At 42.1% G+C, this 25,526-nt stretch overlaps 1 protein-coding gene across 1 annotated transcript in view; it reads right to left on the bottom strand.

Annotated features, from left to right (window-relative positions):
* Nucleotides 1–25,526, bottom strand: part of CASQ1 (calsequestrin 1) — a 142,507-nt gene that overhangs the window by 4,383 nt on the left and 112,598 nt on the right. Inside the window, exons 7-10 of the mRNA XM_085637737.1 lie at nt 19,298–19,343; nt 7,935–7,989; nt 5,465–5,565; nt 3,477–3,551 (exon numbers count right to left, since the gene is read on the bottom strand). Coding sequence (XP_085493863.1) covers nt 3,477–3,551; nt 5,465–5,565; nt 7,935–7,989; nt 19,298–19,343 — 277 coding nt within the window. The remainder of the gene's footprint in view (nt 1–3,476; nt 3,552–5,464; nt 5,566–7,934; nt 7,990–19,297; nt 19,344–25,526) is intronic.

The raw sequence follows: 25,526 nt of genomic DNA, 5'->3' as shown, positions 1-25,526 counted from the left end.
GTTTGCCATTTGGGCTACTGCACCTTTCCAACATTTCAACCAAAATTTCAAATAAGGTGTAAATTCTATTAATACATTTTTAGATATTCAGCACGTGCTATAATAAGACGGAGACTGCTGGTAATGGGAAGTAAATAAATGAAGAAACTTTGTGATGATGTAGTTACTGACGTTTAGACTCATTTTCTTCACTGAAAGTATGAAATCCACCCATAGTAATGACCACCAGCCTTTTGGTAACCATCTGTCTTATTGTAACCTATTCACATCAGTCTTATGGTAAACCGGTTCGATAATCATAAGTCACGAGGTAACCCGGCTCAGTGATGACCACCAGCCTTTTCATAACCAAGATCAGAGATGACCACCAGCCTTTTGGTAACCATTTGTCTTATTGTAACCTATCCACATCAGTCTTATGGTAAATCGGTTCGATAATCATAAGTCACGAGGTAACCCGGCTCAGTGATGACCCCAAGCCTTTTGATAACCAAGATCAGAGATGACCACCAGCCTTTTGGTAACCATTTGTCTTATTGTAACCTATCCACATCAGCCTTATGGTAATCCAGCTCGATAATCATAGGTCACGAGGTAACCCGGCTTAGTGATGACCACCAGCCTTTTGATAACCAAGATCAGAGATGACCACCAGCTTTTGGCAACCAGATCTGTAATGATCACCATTCCCACGGTAACAAATTCAATAATGACCACCTACGTTGTGGTACCCCAGAGCAGGAACAGCCATCAAGTGTGGGGTAACCAAATTCACTGATGACCACCATTTTTGTGGTTGCCCAATTCAATAGTGACTGCCAGTCTTGTTGTGACCAGTTCAGCAATGACCACCAGGCCTGTGGTGACCCATTTCAGTAATGAGCTGTTTCTGACAGTTAAAATGCTTAGTACATCTGACCCTCAGCTCTTATTCCACAGTGCAGTCAGGGAGGCCTTATGCATGCTTGTATGAGCTATACACAGCGAGCCGCCTCTGCATACTATAGTTAGTTTAACTTACATTGGCTGCTTTTTAGCAGACTGAAAAAAAGCCTTAGTTAGTAGCATCTGAGAGCGCCCACAGACACCTTAGTCAAAATTACTCCTAAATGGAGGTGGAGTATCATGAGCAGGTGCAAAGAAATGTGCAGACAGAAAAAAACATGATCTTGTGAAAAATCACACCTTTCAGAAATAGCGAAAGGATTTAAGAGGTGGAAAAAAGAGAGAAACGAGAACAAATGAAAGCACAGATGCAAAGGCACAGGAAGAGGTTTAAGGAAAAGATGTGGAGAGAGGAGGATGCTTTGTGGCAGGGAGGTGCCGTGGGTGTTGGCGCAAAGAGTGAGGGAAAAGAAGGTATGGGAAGAGAGGGCAGAGGAGGAGAAAAGAGACAGGTGCATAGGCTGGCACTCAGAAGGGGTGGGAGATACAGGCAGGTGGATGGGAAATGCAGTGGTGTGGGTAGGTGTTTTAGATAGATGGAGGAAAGCATTCTTGAGTGCCAGAATGAGATGGAAAGCTATTTCTTGGTGTGAGATGGAGAGGTAGGCGAAGCCAGGGGCGGCTCCTCCACAATGGCAGAGGAGCGTCGCCCCACTGGCTCAGAGAAATATTTTACTATTGTTTCATTTTTCACTTGCCCGGCTCTGAGCCAGCGTATGAAGGGAGGGGAGGGGCGGAGGCATGGGAGGGGAGGAGGAGGAGGAGTGCTATGTGCACCTCTAAGTGCACATGTGTGTTTGGGCCGGCCTAACACACATGCGCACTTAGGTTTCACCAGCCCGGCTGTATTGAGCAGCCAGGCTGGGGAAACCCCACAGCAGGGTCTCCAACCCTTTCTGTAGTGAGAGCTACTTCTGCTCAAGGAAAGTCTTCCCGAGCTACTAGCAGACTTTATACCTGTAAAATAGTGACTACACTATGACCACCCAAAGTAAGATTTTCAGTAGTTACCACCCAAGTATACCAAGTGCGGTTACCAGCAGAAATGCTGGGAAAAAGTTCTTCAATATTGAATGCCTCTTCTTGACTTATGAAGTAACATACAAAACTTGCTTGCCATGCCCAGTGGCACAAAGGACATAAGCACAGCAGTACGTCTCCCCAGCTCAGCTTGAATTATCATTCACCAGTTTCTGAAAATGCACATTTTTTATTCTAATACTACTTTCCACTGTGGGCAAACAAACTCAATTTTCCAGAAGAAACCCCATTTTTGAAAATGAAAACTGCCTTTAAAATATCAGTTTTCAGTTTTTGAGAAATGCACAGTTTCAAAACATCAGCTTGTCATTATCATCATGTACTCCCATGTACAAATGCCTCATATGGACAGACTACTTTGAATTCCCAGGTATTAGTCATATGCCATGGATGCTCACCATTGGTATAGGAAACAATGGTCCTAGACATCTTTAAAGCTACAATTCAGTTATGAAAAACATTCATTAGTCAAAGGGCATCCGGGACATATAGAATTAGCATTGTATCATTATTGTTCCACCATTTTCTTTACAATGCAATCAAGTATATCCACAAAGTACACAAAGGCACAAAATATCGCTCCAATAGTGACTGTTTATTATTTAGTTACTTTTATAACAGATCACCATATGCAATGCTCCAAATAGAGAAAGAGGTTGCTCCAAGGGGAGTGTGAAAAAGAAAAGTGCTCGTGAGGTAGGACAGATATAAAGGAGGGGAATCCAAAAGGCAAATTCAATAACCAATCAATTACACATTCTGGTATCCTTAGTAAAACTGGTCGTGGTTCATAGTGGCACCAGTTTTACAGATAGGTCTGTCCCTTATGGATTTACAAATATTCATTTCATGACTTTCTGATGACGCACAGAGAACATTCATTTGTGAAAAGGCAGGGCTGGGATGATATCAGGTACAGGCCCACTGGTGGAGAGTGTCGACGTTTCGACCCTGGTGCAATGAGGGTAATTTATATCCTCTGCAGGCGGGTCTTCCTCAGGACGGGGGGAGGGGAGGCAATCTAGGGTGAGGTACAGTCAGGATACAGCCCACTCAGGCCAATCCCTGTGCTGCTCTCGAGGAGACCGCACAGGGAGTCTGTGACGCTGCCCCAATGCTCGCTGGGACAAGGAAGTTCACCGAGGCGCGTCCCAATGCTGGAGGCGGCGGGCAGGTTAAGGTAAGTGTTTTTTAAAATTATTATTACCCCTACCCATTCCCCCTTCCACGCTCCCCAAAGCCTCCCACCACCTCTTAATTGTTTCGGCCGCCACTGGGCAAAGCATGTGTGAGACATCGCTAGGTGGGCGAGAGGAAAGATGACAGAGCGAGAGAGAGAGAGAGAGACCGAATAAGTTGGAAGAAAGCCATACAGCGGTTGTGGAAGCCACATTAGTGCATGAGAGACATGGACAGACAAACTGCAGAAACGCAACAGTAGAGGAGATAAGAAGAACAGCGCACATGAACGTAGGCTGTGACGCACTTACATCTGTAACATTCACCACGCCAATGTGTGGTCTGGACAGGTCGATGTCAAAGGTCTCCTCCCAGTAGGGGATCAGCTGAAAAGGGAAATGAAGAGAAACTCGTAAGTAGTGCATATGCCCTGCTGCAAGTTGTGCAGGAGGCCTGTCTGTGGTGCTGTGACAGGCACCTCAAGGACCTTGGAAGAGATACATATTGTTCCCTAACTACAGTCATCTAGGGGTTTCATTAATCAACTCACAGCTTCAGGTGAAACTGGCACATGCCTGACTCTGCGCATTCCCCTCAGACGTCATCACCAATCGAGAGCTCTTTCAAATGTCACATATCTGCAACTTTTGAAAACTTTGAATACATCAATCGTTTCTCAATTAGCCCTGAAGATGCACATGTCACCCCTTAAAGCCTATTTCAAATTGCTGCTCATCTCATATGGAAATTATCAATCCTATGAATCTTCCCACCTGCACCACGTTGATCTTTCCCAGATCAGCTCCTCTTTGCTCACTGAGAACACTAGGCACTATACCTCACCACCATAGGTAGAGTGTCTCCCTTTCCACCTTGAGCTGTCCCCTGCCTTCCCTAAACCAACATTACATCATCACTCTTAAACCCTCTCTGCTCCCCTGCCGTCCCAATATTCATTGGCACAGACGGTGCTATGTCTGACAAGAGAATTGCAAAGCATTCACCAGCATTTCTCAAGCAGGAATAACTCCATGTTATGGTGGAGGAGTTTCGAAGAACATATCCTGCATTATTCGAGGAGTATTCCATAATATTCTGGAAGATTTGCGGGAAACCAGAATAGAGACTTGAATGATATAGATACTTTTCTGGCAGAAATGATGTGCAATGCATTCCAAGAGTCATCATGGTAGCTACATAAGCAAAAACTAGGGGCCTGATTTACAAAAGTGAACTTAGACCAAAAGTCTAAGTTTAGACCAAAAGTCTAACTTTAGTAGTTGTAAAGTTAGACTTTAGGTCTAAACTTAGACTTCAGGTCTAAACTTAGACTTTGGTCTAAGTTAGACTTTTGGTCTAAACTTAGACCAAAAGTCTAACTTTAGTAGTAATAAAGTTAGACTTTAGGTCTAAACTTAGACTTCAGGTCTAAACAGACTTTTGGTCTAAACTTAGACCAAAAGTCTAACTTTAGTTGTAGTAAAGTTAGACTTTAGGTCTAAACTTAGACTTCAGGTCTAAACTTAGACTTTGGTCTAAGTTAGACTTTTGGTCTAAGTCAAAAGTCTAACTTTAGTAGCAGTAAACTTAGACTTTTGGTCTAAGTTAGACTTTTGGTCTAGATTTAGACCAAAAGTCTAACTTTAGTAGTAGTAAAGTTAGACTTTAGGTCTAAGTTAGACTTTTGGTCTAAACTTAGACCAAAAGTCTAACTTTAGTAGTAGTAAAGTTAGACTTTAGGTCAAAACTTAAACTTCAGGTCTAAACTTAGACTTTGGTCTAAGTTAGACTTTTGGTCTAAACTTAGACCAAAAGTCTAACTTTAGTAGCAGTAAACTTAGACTTTTGGTCTAAATTAGACTTTTGGTCTAGATTTAGACCAAAAAGTCTAACTTTAGTAGTAGTAAAGTTAGACTTTAGGTCTAAACTTAGACTTTTGGTCTAAGTTAGACTTTTGGTCTAAACTTAGACCAAAAGTCAAACTTTAGTAGCAGTAAAGTTAGACTTTAGGTCAAAACTTAGACTTCAGATGTAACTTAGACTTTTGGTCTAAGTTTACGTTTGTGAATCAGGCCCTTTATCTTCAATGTTAAGGTAAATATTGATTTTCTGGTCAATTTTCTAGAGGAGTGAATCTGTAAAGTGCTGAAAGCCACCATTCAAAGTGAGCATGCCGAATACAGAAATGGCGATACGGTGCACAACACGATCAAGTTGGGGTATTCAACACAGGCATCAACATGGGTCAAAAATCTCAAAAAAAGACCAAAGAGTCATTTTAAATGAAAGTTCTGCCTACCAGTGGGAAGTCCTCTGGGTCAATCCAGATGATGCTGAGGTCGGGATTGTCGGTGTTATCTTCAGCAACCTCTTTAAGGATCTCCAAGAATTCATAACCATCTGTGTATGGAACAAGAAAAGGTCAGGTAACCGAAATTGCATGAATGCACAATATGCAGCAAGACCTTTAAAATGTAAGTCTAGATGACTAATAAGGAAGTTTTCTATCCCAACATGAAATTTGGTTTGAAAATGAAGTAAAAAATCAAATTGTGGTCAAAGTTTTTGACGCCAAATATAGTGTTACAAAATGATTGTTATTGAAAAAGTTAAAGCTAATTAAATTACCAAATTGGAGTTGTTCATAAATACCTTATGAAAAATAATAGGGTTATGAATTGATACCTACACTAAGATCAAATAATTAGAGGAGGATCCTAAATATCTGACTTCTTTATAATGAGAAAGAATATTTTTTAGGTCTGGTTGACAGTACAATTATCTGACTGACGTATTGTTATCAGTCCTAAAAATAAAGTACCTGCTCGAACTTTCCTCAATGGTAAAAAACACACAGAGCAGATCCAAGTGCTTGCACCTATCTAAGAACCACTTGAAGCAAAACACTTCATTACTCATTGTCTCTTTTCTAGATGAATGTGTATTTGGAAATTCATAAAGACATGAATGTGAACATAAATCCACTGTTAAGAGGTGCTCTTGTGTTGCTGGACTGGACAGCATGCTCTCTCTTTCTTTAAGAAGTGTATCTTGTGTTTTCTTTGTTTAGAAATCTAAAAGTTTTCAAATGCTAAAACTGTTTCAAGAGTAAAACTCTTTCTAATTACAAGTTCCCTCTGAGCCTCTTCTGCTGCACAGGTCTGAACCTCTGAGAATACTTAAGTACCCTGCAGTGGAACATGTTTTTTCTGTTAAGATGGGGGAAGAGGGGGGTTGAAGTTATAATATGAACACACATTAAACTATAAGTATATAGTTCATCTAATATCTTTATATTCGGAAAAAAAGGAAAGGGTTCATTTATCAGGCAAAGATGTTATTCTGTCAAGCATTAAATTGCCATCACAATTTCTCAAATTAAAGCCCTGTCAAGCATTAAAGTCCCATCACAATTTTACAAACTAAAGCACTGAAGCTGCCTGGTTACAGTAAGTCAAACATTAAATTGGCAACAGAATTTCACTAATTAAAGCACTGACATTGCCGACACCTGTTTCGCAGAATGTTCTATCCGCTTCTTTAGGTCAAATATCAAAATAAAGGCAAATTTAGGTACTGAAAGCACAATCCAAAAGTTACAACCAAGCACTGTAGTGCCAAGAATCCTTATGTAGTGTACATAGATTCCTATTCCTAAGGTTACAAAATCAACATTAGATCAAGCACCTCAAAGAGTACATGTACAAAAATTCATATTTTGTTTTGATTTTTGCCCTGAAGAAGTGGATACAGCATTCCGCGAAACACGTGTTAGCAACTTTAGTGCTTCGATTTGTGAAATTTTGATGGCAATTTAATGCTTGACTAACTGTAACTAAACAATATATTTGCCTGATAAATGGATCCATTTCTTTTCCTGAATATAAAGATATATGATTAACTATATACTTATAGTGTAATGCGTGTTCCTATTATGACTTTTGACTCCCCGCTACCCCTTGAAAGCAAAAGGGCAGGAATGTGACTTATTCACGACTATACAGTGCATTCATGTCCTTTGCTAGTGCTGGTGCACTTTTGACTGCCTAGCGCTAATGCAGACACCTTTGCATCATGTTGCAAGGGAGTCTGTGTTGCAGGCAGGATTGTTTATGTGCAGGAATAAAAGCCCAGAATGTGACACAGTTTGCTTTACTTTCTGCATAACTCAGCCAAGCTTGCTCCATGTGAATTCTCCATTGATGCATAATTATAGCACTAACTCCAACCACACACTCCAGAAAATGTCTGTGATTTAGTACCCTTCACAACCTTATCAAGGGTAAAAAGTGCTATATAAAATATTCAATATAATACTCCTCCACTAAGCTTTTGAGTCCATATTGGATCAGCTTGGCGTTGGTACTCACACTAAATGGGACTGTATCCTTGAAACTAAAGATTGTAGCTGCCGCTTCGCATAAAGGATGATGGGCATTGACTGCACGGCTATAGCTTAACGGAAGGACATCGTGATGAGTCTGTGTGTTAGCACAGGCAGTATTTTAATGCACGACCCATACCATGTTGAGTTGTGTTTCAGAAAATCATGTACGCAATATTGTTGGCCATAAATATTGTGCTCTAAATATGATTTACCCTACTGGGTGTGGGGTTTCTATGATTAACTCAATTGGAGTGATATCTTTGTAAACAATATCTAAGACACAATATTTTTGTCTGGTGATATTCTAAGAATAATAGTCCGTTGCCACACCCCGTAACAGGCCTCTCCCGCTGCATTTGACGCTTTTGGCATGCATAGTTACCGGGATCATCTTCCTCTGCGAATGCTACAATATGGATGCCGTCCATGTCATCATCCTGTGATCATAAGAAAGGAAAATTGGTTGGTACCTGCATTTGTCCAGCTATCAGAGGAGCAAGTAAGTTCATGGTTAGTCCAGCATATAGTAATGCAAGTATCATGGATTCTAACGATTTGCAGTTGTCACAATTGTTTATAACACCATGTTCACCAACACAGCAATTTATACCATACAAATTTGCATATTATATCAGAAATAAAACATGAGTGGTTCAATGAGTGTCCGTTTCACTTTTTTAGAAAGTATGTTTTGACACTGCAGTTCAAGTGACACTGGACCAGGGAAATAATGGGCCTGGCAAGTGGACAAAGTCCCAGATGGGAGGGCAGAGACGGCCAGGTTTAGTGGGTGGGACACTCCGTATTACAAGTGCATTTTATCGACTGGCCCTTGGAATACGATGGATGGGATATCCGCCAAGTGTGTCATGGAGAAACCCATCCGCCAACATCTAAGCCAGGCTCAGAATGTCTGTTTGTGTACGGCCCAGCCATGCACCTGGCACGCACTCTCTCTCTTCTGGCACCACCAACCATCTCTAGCACAAACAGCACTGTTGCAAATTAACCCACTAACGCTGCAGTATTCACTGTGATCAGGCAGCCAACAGCCACAGAGATAGGCTTCTTGGACTGTGCATGCGCATAGTGGTCAGCGGCAGAAAGCTGAATGCTGTCGCCCTCCACTCTATGTTGTATCAGGAAGGCTTGACTCCCATCACAGATGCAATGAGTGGAGGAGGTGAGCAGAGGGGGAAATATGGAAATTGGCATAGAACTGTGAGATACATAGAGTGCATATGAAATATGGAAAAACCAAGGCATGCGCATTTCAAAGTTGCCAGTTAGGTAAAGGAAAATAATGCCTATGGAGATAGCACTTTCCGAGAGGTCAATACATAAGCATCCAAAGCAATGTCTCTTTCACGTACTATTCAATGGAGAAGGTGAATGAAATGCATGATTCCATATTACCTTGTATGTAAAGCCCTGTGACCAATGGCAATAGTGCTTTATATATATGGAAATGTGAAAGTTGGAAATATTTGTGTTACCTAAGTTGCCAATATGTGGGTTATCTACTAGGAAAATGATAAAATGAGCATAGCATTTAATGTTTATACAGTGATCTAATGATCAAGTATATTGGGCAGCCTGGTACATTCGAGCGGTATTACTGTACCACCTCCTGGTCATTTCCACAATTTTCTTTTAATATTGAATAAACTTAGCCCAGTTGCAGGTCTTTATTCCACTTTCTTAAATTACAAGCAGATCTTAAATGACCTCCAATGTTGTTGAAGGGCAGCTATGAAGGGGAATTGATGAAATATCCCAATACTTCAGGTTATGCCCAGGACCAGTAACGTCAGCACATGTTTCGGGAATCTCAAGGCTTCCGTAGCAAGGATATGAAAATGATAAGCTGTAACAATGCAATGCATTTTCCAAGCAAGAAAATGAGTTGGAAAGTGTGGGATGATCCACCAGGTCAGCACCAACGACAGGCCCTACGCATGGGAAGACGAGAGAGTTCACAGTGTAGCGTTGAGGGGCCGTGACACGTTGTGGGCAAGTTGTAGGCAATTTTATAAAGTGTAAACCTGAAGACAGTGGGAGAGGAGAAGGCATACTATTAATTCAAGGGACACAAATTATTGTTTATGTTATGATCAAGAAGTTTAGAAGGAACATTGAAGCCAAAATTAGCCGGATCACTACTCATTTGTAAAGCACGTACGGCTCTCAGGCCCCCAAGTACCCTGAAAAGTATCAGAAGCAGAAGGAATAGATTATAAAGCAGTGTCTTTGGCACCTTCCTAATTGGTATGAGTTGCTTTGTAACTCATGGCTGATTCAGGTTATTCACGAGATTACAGGCTTTGGGGTCAATCACTTTTTTTTGGACCTGTGGCGATTAATTGTAAGGGGACTCAACAATTTTTTTCACTACAAGCGTAGGTTCCTGAATAATATTGGCACATACCATAAGGTAAGATATTGTATTATATATTGATTCATATGCCGATACAATACATAAAGTGATTAATTTGACTCCATTTTTCTCTTGGGTAGATTTTAATTTTCAGACAGTAGAGCTCGGTAAGAGGGAGCAAGAATTGCTTCTTTCTGTTTCTGAGCTAAATTTACTTCAGGCACTGCAGGCACTTAGCCCTGCGCTGAGTCAGCATAGCCCATCATGATAGGGCCAAAAGAGTCAACATGTCTGTCCTTCTACCACACAATGTCACAATAGATGTGGTGCGTTGATGCAATGGCACAGACAAAACCCTTTTGACTTTAGCATCAAAGTGCACTGGGTCAAAAAAAGTACATTGTTTGGATCCCATACGTAAGGAGTTTGCGTAAAAATAAATATTTATCGATCCACTTTAATATTTTTTAGCCATTATGTTGTTAATTACTGAATGATCTCTGGCCATAAAAACAAATATTTAATTAGAATTTTGACCTTGTTCATGAATGTATGATTCATACATTATCATAATGTGGATGGAAAGGGCTGACACCCCTATGTCATGTCATTTATGTTTGACTTGAGGCAGCAGCATCTCTAAGAACATGCAGGCGCTTGAACAAAACAACTGCCATGGTCTTATCTCTATATCACTTTTTTTAACTCTTCTTGTGCCTTGAAGCTTTACATGTCTTTGATCTGTAGGTTGTGAGCCACATGTATTTATCAAAATTGATCTAGGAGGACATTTGTCTAATGGGCCAACCTTTGCCTTCTTGACTATTCTCTATGTCTACCTCTGCTTTTTGTGTACTCCAAAAGTTTGGTATTCTCATTGGACACAATCACGACCATTTTAATGGATCGTCTGCCATAGTATCTAGATTTCACAAAATGTTACAATTCCTCTTTGAATGAAGGCAAGATCTTAGTCTTACTTTACTTACATGAGTCACAAAAATAAGAATGTTACCCAATCATAGGGTAAACTTGTGATCTGCCATGTATTGCTATTCTTTGGGATTTACAAAAGTGACAAATGTCTTCCAGTAAATACTGCGACTTTTCTAGTTTTCCTGGTGTGTGTGTATACACAATGACTATCCACAGAATGGAAAATCTACGGATGTTGGGTCAGGGTAAATGCAGAATTGCACTTGTTTTAATTAACATTATAAAAACTTTTCTTAAACTTTCTTTAAAAAACAAATTGGGGGCCACTTTCCCACACTGTCGAAAAATGTGTAAATGTTTGAGTGTTGACAAGGTGTGTGCTAAGTAGAAATGATTTTTCTTGTAACCCTTACAAGGTTCTATGGAAAATGTTCACTTTACAAAGGTTGGCAATATTTTTCTTCTGGCACGTCTGCATGCCAATTATGACTTTTTGTGAGAAATTATGGTTTCACTCCTACGGGTCTATTATGATGTAGGGCGGATCGTCACCGCCAGCATAGCGGTGGCAATCCGTCCTAAATCATACCCCGCCCGCCACCCATTTCCCCAGCCATATTAGCATGGGACCAGTCGACCGGGCGGAAAAGGGTCTGGATATGGTGGCGGTGTCAGCTAGACACCGCCATCCATATTAGCATGGGAGTGGGAAGCAGCCAACGCCGCCACGGAAAGGCATGCGGATTTTGCTTTCGGGGGCCCGTTGCGGGACCCCAGGGTATTGGGAGGGTGGCGCGTGCACCAACCCCTTACATTGTCACGGACAAGGTGGCAGGCACCACGCGGTGCCTGTCACCTAGTGCATGACAATGCACTAGGTGCATTCCCAGCATTGTGGCGGGCGGTGCTGTGAGCACCACCCGCCACAATGCTGGGAATAGAGGATGCCACCGCCACGGTGGCAGTGGCATCCTAATTGCAGGTGCGGGACTGCCGCACCACTGGCCGCCGGTCCCAGCACCGCTAGGGTGGCATCCTAATAGGCCCCTTAGTGTTCAACCAAACAGTACGAGGTTACCCTGAATTGAGAACAAAGCAAATTTGCTCAAACTGTATGTGGGTGGCCGTATCCAAGTACATTTAGCAGGAAATGTTTTAGCACATATGTTGAAAGTTATCAAATTGTGCTCATAAATTTCAAAATCAAATGAACTTCAACATGGTCGGCCTTTTGCAGAAGCTACCCTCATGGCAATTCCACCGGCGAGCTTCACTGCTATTGAGGAATTAATGTTAAACTAAATCCAGCGGGAATATGATGACATGGATTGGACGCGTCAACAATAGGGCTGTTTACAGTATTCTGGGACTTGAGCAGTTAATTGGGCTATCTGCTTTCCATGTGACTGCCTGTCCATCAACTGAGCATTAGCATCTCCTCCTGAGGTGCTCTTTTCAGATGTTTAATGATTGTGTACAAGTCTACAGAACAAAGAAATGGAAGCTATTAGATTAAAACTTCTTACCTTTAAAGCAACAAACACGGGCATTTAAGCCGGAAGAAGTAATGCAGGAAGAAGTAAAAGACACTAGTGGTTGGTTTTTTATAATGCTTCCAAGAAAATTCTCTATAATTGATGATAAACACTGCATATTAGAGCAATATATTTCAATTATGGAACCTATTTAGAACGCATTTGTTAATACGGCTACCAAGACTTCTGGGTAATAGAATTACCAGGATCTGCCATCATCCCATTTGGAGAAAGGCCATTAATTTGGCGTATTAACATGGCTGTAACATAGTTACCGCCGTCCATCCTTCCTGAAGGCTTCAATTGCCAGAAACATTTCTGGAAATTATCAGAGGGTATGTGTTAGTCTTTTCACACCTCTCAGAATTTCTGCAACCATTGTATTGCAGCAGAACTAAAAGGTGTTAAATTACCCCTATACCTATAAAAAGCCATCGTTTTTGAATCACCTTTGAATGGGAACTAATAGGATATCCCACTACTTCAGATTATGCCACAGCAACAAGGCATACTATTTATCCAAATCTTCATATCATACAAAATAATTTTCAATTAGAATTGTGCCACTGGGCAGTATGTCTCACAGTGTGTCCCTCTGCAACAAAATGGACAGGGGAAATTGAATACAAGGATAAATAACATATTTTTGAAATAGTGTGGTAAACATAATGATCTTTCTTATTTCAGTCCTACTTAATTGCCCAGCCATTGTGATAGAAAAAAAAGAGAACCATCAAAACTGATGCCATGATATGCCAGGGTGCTGCTGCCTTTATATGCCAATGTAGGGTCAAAATGTATATCAATGTTACTCACTTTTTCTAGGCTGGTGCAAATGATTGTGTATGATGCTGTATGATGCTGCTAATACCAAGGTTGTAACGACTTGTGCTGTAATGGTATGCGATGTAACAACAAGGTCGTTGTAACCACCATGTTGTAATGGCATGCAATGTATCGCATGAGTTGTAACGTGGCATATTCTATTGTTATGCTCAAATGGACGCGGGCTGCTTGTTTGGTGATATATTCCGTGGGAGCTAGTCTGTTGATCAAGCAGTCAGAGTAGGTGTATGGCACTGACCACCCTGATGTTACTGATTGTACACTCTTAGGTGGTGCACAGCAGATCTATCAATTGGGGGCAATGATACCTGATGTTAGATTGACAAAGGAACATAATTCAAATATACATTGCCAATCCAGTTTCCAATTGTTTAAAGAATTTAAAGCACAAATTAGCATGCCAATTTTCATCTATAATGTAAAACACATATTTGTGAGTGTGTGCAAGACGTTTTGTTGCCTGAGAAGGGTTGGTAAAGTTACAACTTTTACTCTTCAGTTTGCAAAGTTTTGTAAATGCAGTAAAACTTAACTTGTGGTCAAAAGGTTTGTGAAAAAGCTGAAGAAATTTGCAAAAACCCTTTGGGGTGAAACTTGTAATGTTTTTTTTAAAAAAAATCATGAAGTTAATGGAGGAAAATCTTCACAACTTACAAAACACAACAAACATAACCATGTAATTTTCAATATTTCCTTGTTTGTAAAGCAGTATTCACAATGTACCTTTCGTACATGAATACCACGACCTAACCACATTGCACTGTATAGAAATCAGGCATTCATATGAGTGTTTCCACATAGCCAGTACAGAAAGCACCATTGCTCTTGACATTGCTGCTTATGGTTGAGGGCAACATGGAAACACACTTTCCTCATGTCTTGTATACAAGTACACAGGTCAGTTTGTATAATTTCCCGTTTCGTCCATTGCGTCCAACATGCAACTCAATCTAACATGACGTGGCTTCCAGAGTTGAGCAGCGGAAGCCGGTAGTGTGCTGCTGCTTCTCAGCACTCACTGCCAATGAGCTGCGGAACGCTGCAGAATCAGACTACTTCCACACATGGGCAGTAGAAGCATTTCTCCACTGCTGTCATCTACCTATTCAGATAGAGCATGGAAACCAGTGTTAAGGCAGCAGGCTGTTTCTATGGGCTCTGAAGAGGACAGCGTTCCCTGAAGGTTGGAGGGATAGACCATAGCCAAACATGCCCCAGTAATGCCACTTAATTTTGGTCAGGGACTGTCTGAGGTGGCCATCAACAACTTTAAAGTTAAGAGTCCCTGATGCTTGACATCCTATATTTCACAAAGTCAAAGACTCTGAATCAATCTTTTGCAGGTAGAACCTATGGCCTATGTCCAAATCTACTTTTCAATTGCAAAGGCTTCAATATACAAAATCGGAGCCTTTGCGATTGTAAAATAACTTTCGGGGATGCTCAAATTGCCATTCGGTTACTTGTCACCAATTCACAAAACAGGTTTGTGACTACATATCAAATCAGAAATGGAAAAGGGTGGCTTGAGTGTGCAAATCATTGACAGGTTACCGACACCGCAAGGAGGTGGTAACCTACCCACAAACAGGAAGGGGTCGCTTAGGAGGGACCCCATCCCCAATGCCAATATTGTACAGAAACATATTTTAGGAGTAAAATGTGGTCCCTGGGACCAATGCTTACTAGTAAAAAAAGGATTTTTAAAACTTTGTTTTTTAATTCATCCCTTTTCCTTTAAGGAAAACAGGATGCATTTAAAAACAATCATTGGCAGCGCAATAGACTTTGCCTACGTAAGAGCTATTAGCTTATTTACAGCAGGGTGGAGTGAAGTAGAGTAGATGAGTGGGGTGGAATGGCATTGAAGTGGAGCAGAGTGGCTTGGAGTGGCATGCCATAGAGTAGTGTTACATAGAGTATGGTGGAGTGGCGTAGAGCGGTAGAGTGGAGTGGCGTAGAGTGGTGTAGAGTAGAGTAGTGTAGAGTACAGTGGTGTAGAGTGGATTGGCATAGAATAGAGTGAGTAGAGCGGCATAGAGTGGAATGGGGTAGACTAGAGTGGAGTGGCATGGCGTGTGGTTGCGTGGATTGGCGTTGAGTGGAGTAGAGAGAATTAGAGGGGCGTAGAGTAGAGGGGCGTAGAGTGGAGGGACATAGAGTAGAGGGACCTAGAGTGAAGTTGCGTGGAATAGAGGGGCGTAGAGTAGAGTGACTTAGACTAGCACTGTGTGGAGCGAGGTAGAGTGGCACTGTGTGGAGTGGCGTGGCATAGAGTGGGTTAGACTAGAGTGGCGTAGAGTGGAGTGCCATAGAGTGGCATAGAATCAAGTGGTGTAGGGTGGCGTGGAGTAGGGTAAAGTGGAGTGGCATAGAGTGCAGTGATGTAGAGTGCAGTGGTTCAGAGTAGAGTGGCGTATAGTGGGGTAGAGTGCAGTAGAGTGGTGTAGAGTACAGTGGCACAGAGAGCAGTGGTGTACAGTACAGTGGCAAAGACTACAGTGGTGCAGACTAAAGTGCTGGGACGCAGAGTAGAGTGGCATAGAGTACAGTGGTGCAGAGTAGAGTAGTTCAAAGCAGAGTGGCGTAGAGTGCCGCAGAGTAAAGTGGCATAGTATGCAGTGGCGTAAGTGAAGTGGTGTAGGGTGCGCTGGTGTAGAGTAGAATGGTGCAGAGTAGAGTGGATTGACACAGAGTACAGTGGTGCAGAGGGCAGTGGTATAGATTTGAGAGTTGATTAGAGTGCCACCGAATGCAGTGATGTAGAGTACAATAGTGCAGAGCAGAGTAAAGCAGGTTAGAGTGGTGCAGAGTAGAGTGCAGTGGTTTAGAGTAGAGTGCCATATAGTTGTGAGATGTAGAGCAGTGCAGCAAAGATTGGTGCTGTGTAGAGTGGTGTGGCGTAGAGTGCAGTGGCATATAGCACAGTGGCATAGACTATAGTGGCGTAGAGTGCAGTGGAATAAAGTATAGTGGTGAAGAGTAGATTAGAGTGGTGTAGATTGCAGTGAAGTAAAGTTGTGCAAAGTAGAGGGGCCTAGAGTGTAGTGGTGCATAGTAGAATGCAGTGGAGTAGAGTGGTGCAGAGGAGAGTGCAGTGGTGTAGAATGCAGTAACATAGAGTGGTGCAGAGAATAGTGGACTGGTGTAGAGTGCAGTAGCATACAGTAGAGTGGTGCAGAGTAGAGTGGCATAGAGCATAGTGGTACAAAGTAGAGTGGTGTAGCGTGGTGCACGGGGTAGGGTGGTGCAGAGGTGTAAAGTGGTGTGGGGTAGAGTGCAGTGGTGTAGAGTGGTACAAAGAAGTGCAGAGAGGCATGGAGTGCAGTGGCGTAGAGTAGAGTGGTGTAGAGTGGTGCAGAGTGGAGTGCAGTGGCATAGAGTGGTGCAGAGTAGAGTGCTGTGTTGTAGAATAGAGTTCTGTGGCATGTAGTGCATTGATGTAGAATAGAGTGCAGTGCTATAGAGTGCAGTGGCATAGAGTGGTGCAGAGAAGGGCAGAGTGGAATAGAGTGCAATGACGTAGAGCGCAGTGGCGTACAGTAGAGTGGCTCAGAGTGCAGTGGCACAGAGTAGAGTGGGGAGGGCGTAGAGTGGTGCAGCAGTGTACAGTGGTGCAGCAAAGTACAGTGCAGTGGTGTGATGTACCGTGGCGTAGAGTGGTGCAGAGAAGAGCAGAGTGGCATGGAGTGCAGTGGCATGGAGTGCATTGGTGTGGAGTAGCACAGAGAAAAGTGGTGCAGTGGCATAGAGATGTGCAGTGGCATAGAGTGGTGCAGAAGCGTAGAGTGCAGTGGAGTAGAGTGGTGCAGGGAAGAGCAGAGTGGCATAGAGTGCAGTGGCACAGAGAGGAGTGGTGTAGAGTCGAATGGCATAAAGTGCAGTGGCATACAGAGGCACAAAGTACGGTGCAGTGGCACATAGTGGTGCAGAGAAGGGGAGACTGGTGTAGAGTGCAGTGGCATTTAGTGGTGCAGAGTTAAGTGCAGTGGCATAGAGTGGTTTAGAGTGAAGTGCCATAGAAAAGAGCAGAGTGGCATAGAGGGCAGTGGCGTAGAGTGCAGTGGTCCAGAGTAGAGTGCAGTGGCATGGAGTAGAGTGGTGCAGAGTAGAGTGCAGTCACATGCTGTATAGGGTAGGGGTGTGGGAGGGAAAATAAGCTACATGGGCCGGGAATATGGGAGACTGGCGGAAAACACAAGCACTCATATGGAGTGCTTGAACACAGAAAAAAAGTATCTCCAAAAATGGGAGCAGTAGATGGACACAAGTACTTGGTCTTTGCTCCTGGGGAGGGCCAAACACAAGGAAAAGACACGGTGCTCACATGCCGTGACCAAACGGAAATTAGAGCAACGTTAAAGCTAACTAATGGTAAGCTATTAGCAGGTTGTAGGTTCACTGTGTGTAAACAACATGTCTCGCAGAGACAGTGAATGCTCTGTCTAGGTGAAACCTAAAAACCCCAGCAGGCCACCACCCCAGTGATGGTAGCTGTTCATACTGAGTCACAATTTACGACCTACCTTATGCATATTAATGAGGTAGGTCAAAGTGCAACCCCCTACAAATCGGAATGCATTCAGAAATAGTTACTGCCCAAATTGCAACAACTTTTACAGAATGCTTTATACAAATATAAGACCCCTAGTTTCTTGATGCCCATCTCTCCGGACATGAAGACACTATGTGCTTATCATACATTTAAAACAGAATTAGCATATCAGTTATTTCAGTCTTAGAATGCCTGGTTGGTCGCATTACTTACAAAAAAAACTGGATTTGGATACTAAGACTGTCCTAATCCAACATTAGGATACTATGTTGTAGTGTTGTCTATCTCAGGCATTTCTGTTCTAGCTTTTGTATTGATATTTCCCCTCTTATCACTTTATTACTCACTACTCTGTTTTACATTTTGAATGATTTTGTGATACTATTGTATCCTTACATTTGCTATGTTCATTCTGTACTGTAATGTATGCTCTTTCTTATAATTCAAAGCTGGTCAATTAGTCTTTGTAGGAACTGTTCTGTCAACCACTGGGCCTAGTCTGCTCTATGGAAAACTGCTAATAATAAATAAATAAATCAATAAATAATAAAAAATTCCTTTAATACAGCAAAGCAAGACTAAAACCTTTCCCTTGATGATCTAGTGTCTGCTGTTTATAAAATCCCAAGTCTCTAGTCGCCACAGTAAGAATATTGTGTAGTGATTTGTCTGATGACTTACAATGGTGAAGACTTTAGATGTCTACTGACCAACAAACACATGCACGTATGTTGCATGTGAGCCATCTTCCCTGGAATTATAGAGATTATGCATCCTCAAGCCATGAGTGGGCGATGAAAAGTGGGTGGGGAAATTGTTATCGCTGCAAAATTCCCACGTTGTCTTGGGTAGAATGGGAAGAAATTGCCAAGGGAGGCTGTGCGAAAAGAGATTTGCATGTAAAGGGAACTAAACATCACAAGGGAATTTGGGATTCACATAAACTAAAGCAAATAAACTCTTCTATATACCATGGTTGTTAGCCCCCCTGTCCCAATACAAGGTAAGTAAGAAATTGAACTGAAATAGATGGAAATACATTTTTTATTTATACATATTCCCTAAAAGAGGAGGTCTTCCACCACCAAATGTGTATTCTTTCTTCAGCACTAACATAAATCTAACAGTTTTACCACAACACTTGACCAAGACCAAATTCTTGTTCACCACATGATGTCATGCATGTTAACAAAATGCTACATTTCCATGTGCATTTTGGATCATGAACAATTTGCTCAAGGTACAGAATGAAGGTTTATAAATTACCAAACCACACACATTTCATGAGCAGTAGTAATCTCATTTTGTGGCTCTTTTATTTGTCCCCTAAAAGCTGATCATGTTCACACTCTTTAAGCTTAAGTACCCACAAAGAACATTCTGCACACCTCCTCTCTTGAGCTACTTCAGAGTCCACTGTAAGGGAAAAACAGCAATGCCTGATTCCCTGGTTTACCTATAGAATGCTGTATGATATAGAAATGCATCGGACTTACCCAGGTCTCATACATGCTGTCAGGATGCAGTTGCCTCAAGGTGGGCCTGAAATAATTTGAGAAAGTATTGTTAGACAACGTCCCAGAATTCTTATACATATTGCAAATACACATGGATGTCCAAGAGTGGGAGACAGTAAAGAAAGGAGGATTGGGCCGCTTGGCCATATCCTGAGAAGGCTGCGGGACAGAAGGATGGAGTGATTTGTGAAGCCTGCACCATCCTAGTGGGTCCTTATCTTCATCAGTTGAAGACTATTTTATGTCAAATTTACCTCCTAGCAGGAGGGACAATGGGCAGAGAGGAGTGTATAAAGAAATTACAACAAACTGTTCACATCTTATTTACCGTCTAGTAGAGTGATCAGTTTCCACCATGGGCCTATATTTCCACCAGGTGAATTGAGTGTCAGAAATCTCATCATCTGGCAGGGCCGGCTTTAGCACTGGTGGTGCTCGCTGTGACAATCATTTTTGGTGTCCCCCATACACCATGAACACCTCTTTGGATTCTCTCACTAACACTGGGCAAAAGTGCCCCTCATCTCTCCAGTCATATTTATTTAGTTATTTATTTTTGAAAGTTTTATATAGCGCGAACATGACCCTTGCGGTTATCAGAGTGCTTTACAACTATACAGAAAGCAGAGAAGCAATAACAATAATATCATTTAAAAAAAATAATACAGCTATTACTAAACACAGCGCTCCTGAGGTCAGCACCCCCCTCCAAAGGACAGCACCCAGTGCGGCTGCACCGGTCGCGCTGCCCTGTCATCTGGTGTTAGGCTGTCGTCTGGGTGGCTATGGGACTCCCACACTTGGACAGGTTTCAGGGATGTGCACTCACAGACACTGCCCAGGATGAGGCTAGCACAGGGCTGCTCTGATCCCACTAAGCACCCTAACACTAACCCTGCAAGGGTATCCACCGTGCAGAGTAAGCAGGCGAAGCTCCTCTGCATGGAGCATGCATGCAAAGGAGTCCCGGCCTGGTGTGGCCCGCTCCACCAGCAGTGAAATGTTGCTGATAAGCCACATGTCTCCTCTCTCCTCATCATAAAGTATTCCTGTGCTGACGGGAACTGTCTATTTCTGAAGGAGGTACATCCCCATGCACTACAAGACCAGGGCTCAGTTTTTCTGTTATTTAGTAGCCACCACAAATGCAGAAACAAATTAACCAAAACGTTAAAAGTTACAAACATCCCGAGTGTTTCCTTTCAATGCAGGGAAAAGGTCAATTTTGATGTTAAATATCAAATAGTAAAAGTTGCCACTGAGTTTCATAGCAAGCAAAAAAATGAAAGAAAAACCGAATGTCAGGGGGTCAGTAGAATGGATATTTGTTTTGCTTTGTTATTGTTGATGGATTTATTTTGCACTGAGCTGCAGTGTCTGCACTGTGGTGAATGGATTCTCTCTTCTGAGTCTTTTGCGAGAATTACCAACAAATCTTGGCTATTAGTATGCGCTTTTTTAAATTACATTTGCATAGATACAACTGTTTGTTTTTAACCACTTTATTATTGTTTTAAGACCCTTCTAAAAGCAAGATAGACAGAGGCTGGTTCCATAGTCAGCTGTCCTTGTTTTGCTTTTAAGGTCTGTGATTTGATACTTTATGTGTTATTCTGTACTCTGAACTGCAGCATTTGCACTGAGGGCAGAGAATCTTGTCTCTGAGTGCCCAGGCATTTTGGTTGCTTTCAGGTGCTTTCCCTTCCTACTTCTTCCTGAGATGAATGGCTGTTTATGGCTACTACATTCTTTTTATTGCAGTTTTATATAGCGCAAACTCAACTCGAAGTTATTGGAGCGCTTTTCATGAGCACCAGTTACATTACACAAGTACACATTCATTTTTCTTTTGGGTAGTCCCAGGGAGATTTAGGGCCTGATTACGAGTTTGGGATACTCCCTCGCAAACGTGACGGATATCCCGCCCGCTGTAATTACATGTGCCATAGGATTAAATGGAATTGTAATATGGCGGATGATATATTCGTCACGTTTGTGATGGAGTAAGCCTGTCCGCCAAACTTGTAATCAGGCCCTAAGTGATTTGCCCGGAATCACAGGATGTTGAGCCGATTCCAAGACTCGAACTTGGTTCCCCAGCTCCAAAGTCGGCAGCTCTGGCTATTACACCACATCCTCTCCCCTAGGTCACCACTGTAAGGCTCACAGAGTAACATTGCTGGCTACTATAAAAGTATGAGCGACCCACCTCTCTTGTTTGTACCTCTCAGGGTGTCGAAGTAGGCATACTACCAGAACGGACATTGAAAAGTGTGGACCAGACAGCGGTATCGGAGACCTAAGTAATTCTCAGCTGCTACGGCATCTTACCTCATGGTGGAGCAAAATGGGATATCTCACTTCTACAGAAACCTTACAAGTCTTTAAGACCTGAACATTTTTTAGTCAGCTTGCCATGGAAAATTTAAATAACTTAACAGCCATGTACGAAAACTGAGTAATTCTCAGATGTAGGTGGACCAAACATGGGCATCACACCCACCGGTGGACCTGGCTGTATTTCCAGCCATTTGAGTCCAGCCAGGTCACCGTGTCATCATCATCAATGAGAGGGTGACTGTGAGCTAGTGTGCAATCGTCAACACACTATCAGTACCATCCCACTCTCAATGGCCTCACCATTTCTTCAATATTACACTCTATAACCTCAACTCAACTTCCTCAAGTCCAAAAACCTCACTCTATGTTCCTGATATAAGATAATGATCCCAAAGAGGCCCTCTATTTTCCAGCCCTTCTCTTTCACTGTTGCTTACACCCCTCCTCCTTCATGTCAGCCACTTTGCCATCATTTGGCCCTCATCCATAAAATCCAGGACCACCTTTTTTTCAGAAAAGTGCTTTAAACATAGCTCCTCCCCTCCTCCAGCATGGAAGCCACACAACCCTAAACAAACTTCAACCACAGAAACAAGCTCAAAAGTGACCTCCAGGAGACCTTTCAGAGAGTGGAAATTGTATCTGCATAGAGTATAACTATCTGATACACATTTTTGTGACACTCACATCCCACCTTCAATGACAAGTCCACTTCTGCACAAACAGAGCACAACTTTATATCACACACGCCCAACCCTTCCCACACAGGACCCTTCCTCCCATGCAGCAGTCACACCACACATGCAAGCCCTAGCTGGTAATCACTCAAGAAACAAATTACAGCTTACTGCCTCTTAGATTCTATGTTACATTCGCTCTAAATCTGGAAAACAACTGGCTCTAAATTCACAATGCCTATTTAATGAGGCTTTCTCTTACTGAATGGACCCCAAGACTTGGTTCTGGCTAAATACCACTGCTTATAATTTCGACGACTGATAAAACAGGATGACAACAGCCACATATGCAGAGCCGCGGAGAGTGTAATTCTTGTGCCATTGTCGAGGGAAGCAAGTCTATGCCTCCCATTGTGGTATCCCACCTTAATATTGCCATCGTGGTATCCCACCTTAATATCGACTCCAGAATATTGTGCCGCCTGAATATTGTTGACAAAATAACGAGGACTAAAATATCATGAAGATAAGTGCATATAGGTAAGTATAAATTTACTATTCTGAAATCTACACACACACACGTGTACCTCGAAGATACATATGTCACCACGGTCCATATGTAGACAATATATACTTACTTCCTTGATATTTTTGGGCCAATATTTGGTAGCACATGTTTCAGTAGTAGGTATTTCGACATACAACCCACATCGGTCACGCGCACTCCCAGTAAACAGCAGAATACACGTGGCACATTTACTTCATATAATATATAAGTCTGTATAACGCGACAACACAGTAGCACGGAAGGAAGGATGAGCAGCATACAAAGGGTTGCATCCGCATTTGGATCCCTTGCTTTATGCTGTTAATAGCTCCTATGAAAACTTACACCAAAGCTTCCCTTTTGAGAGCAAGGGAACAATGAAACAAGTGTATAAATGAAAGCAATAATACAAATAATAATACGAGAAGTACTTAAGGAATGGTGCGGCACCAGGAAGGCAATAAAGGCAGGCTGCCATGGCAACCTGGTCCCAGAACTGCCAACATTTAAGAGCCTTAAGAGTTGGAAACAGGTTTTTATAAACAATATCAGGGGATAGGATAATACATCTCAAGGAAAATAATTCAGGCATTCCTCATTCGAGCAGGAGCTGTTGCCTCTATTGATTGGGGGTGTTGATGCAGTCTTTTCATTTAGGGACGCCATCCAAGATGCTGCAGCTACCAGCTGCTCTAGCATTGCAAAGGCAGACTAAAGTTTGGGGCTGATAGGGAACTAATCTTGTTCCCTGAGCAACGTGGTCAGTAAATAGCAGAGAAAAAGAGCAAATCTGCTAAAAAGAATTTATTTTTGCGTCATTTAAGATTGATAAGGTTTAGGAATTGTCCTTCAAGTTATTGTCCTCGTCATCATAGCTGAAAGGTAAGGTGTGACACGGTAGCCCTGATTATGAGTCGGGGTGGGGGCAGAGGGAGAAGCAGATTTATTGTACGCTCATTCTGCTCCGCCTTATTCTGAGTGGGCAGGTTGTCCCGCCCCCAAGGTATCGGGGTGTTGGAGAACAAGACCCCATTTTTTTAGGCTTTAGCTGCAGAAGCAACCAAACCTCTTGCTCTGATTTCTTTTTCTTCCACAACTTACTTCATTATTCCTTTCTCTCCCTTCTCCCTACAACCCTTTACCTCCACCCCCACCCCACACAGAGGACCGTGCGTACATTTACCACCTAGTCAGATCAGGTGACAAATGCTCATATGAAACTGACATGTGGTTTCACGAAATAGCGATTTCACATGGTAATTCCCCAGTCCATGCAGCTTAACTCGTAATTGGACACGGTGGATTTACCACATGATAATGGCAAATTTACATGCAAATTTACAGTTCAGCCAGGACCAGCCAACTCCTAATTAAATGCCATAGGTCTCAAAAGAGACCTGTGGTACTCCCAATAGGACTGTTCATCTATTAGTTGTGGGTAATTCCCCTCTTGCTCCCTTCTGCACCTCCTTGTCTAAACTACTGTTAGCCCCTTTTGTTCTGATCTACACTAATATTATGTATCAGCAATAACAATAGTAGCTACACTCTAAACTGTATAATTATACACACATAAGTACACTTCACTTCAACAAGCCATTTGGACAAATTGAACTTAGGTGTACAAATGGCTTGATTACCCAGTGTAAATCCATATTTGGGATTCGCCGAAAAGTAAATTTTCACTTGTAAAATGATTAACTCACACATACTTATTACCTCTGTGATTAAATCATCCCACCAATGAGAGAGCAAGTTTTGTATGTCGGAAATACCTTGGGAAGTTTTCGCTCACTCACAAAGTTACACGTCAGTTGATAGTCACAAACAATAAAGCAGCCCATTTCCACGCAGAGAAATAGCTGGATGTTTACTTTTGTTAAGGATAGGAGTACAGTTGTGCCCCAAAATTGGTTTGGGTCTAAGGGAAGAGGTTTCAACAAAAGACAAAATGTTTTTCTGAGGAAAAAAAAACAGTTTTGAAGGAGAATTGCGCCGCCATTTTACATTTAACTACATCTGAAAACGTATGATTATGGTGCAAAAATGCTGATGGGTGGCTGCACTGTGAAATTTATAAAAAAAACAACATCCAAGAGTGCCATTGTAGAACTGCCTCTTTGTACATTTCCTGGAATATACCTAGGCTTTGTGAATTTAAAAAATGTCAGAAAGGTACTTCAGGTGATTAAGAAGCTCTGGCAGCTAGGGGACAAGTTGCTGCACCACCTGAAGTGCTCACTTCCAAACAATAGTTTCCCACCTCTAATGATCAGCTACCAATCGATCATACATTATATATATTTAATACATTATATATATTTAAACACAATTGAGAGACAACAAAACAGAGTGCAAATATTGAAAGCTGTACATGAAATAACAGAAGAGAATAAGAAAATGGGGTCCTTTGCTTGTGTTTGTCTTTTTTAATCGTGTCCTTCTTCTAAAAATACAAACACAGGCAGCCAATGCGTTTCGCTTTATCGCAGGCTTCCTCAGGGCGGAGATGTATATAATACAGTATTGTAGGTGGATTGCAATAAAACGGCGTCACAAAGTAAAAATATAGTACAAAAGTAAAAGCATTTCGTTGTTTTTCTTTTGTAATAACATTAATAATGGTAAGAATAATGATGATAAT

Source organism: Triturus cristatus, chromosome 12 (assembly GCF_964204655.1).
Source record: "Triturus cristatus chromosome 12, aTriCri1.1, whole genome shotgun sequence".
NCBI classification, from domain to species: domain Eukaryota; kingdom Metazoa; phylum Chordata; class Amphibia; order Caudata; family Salamandridae; genus Triturus; species Triturus cristatus.
This window is presented reverse-complemented; position numbering and strand designations above follow the sequence as displayed.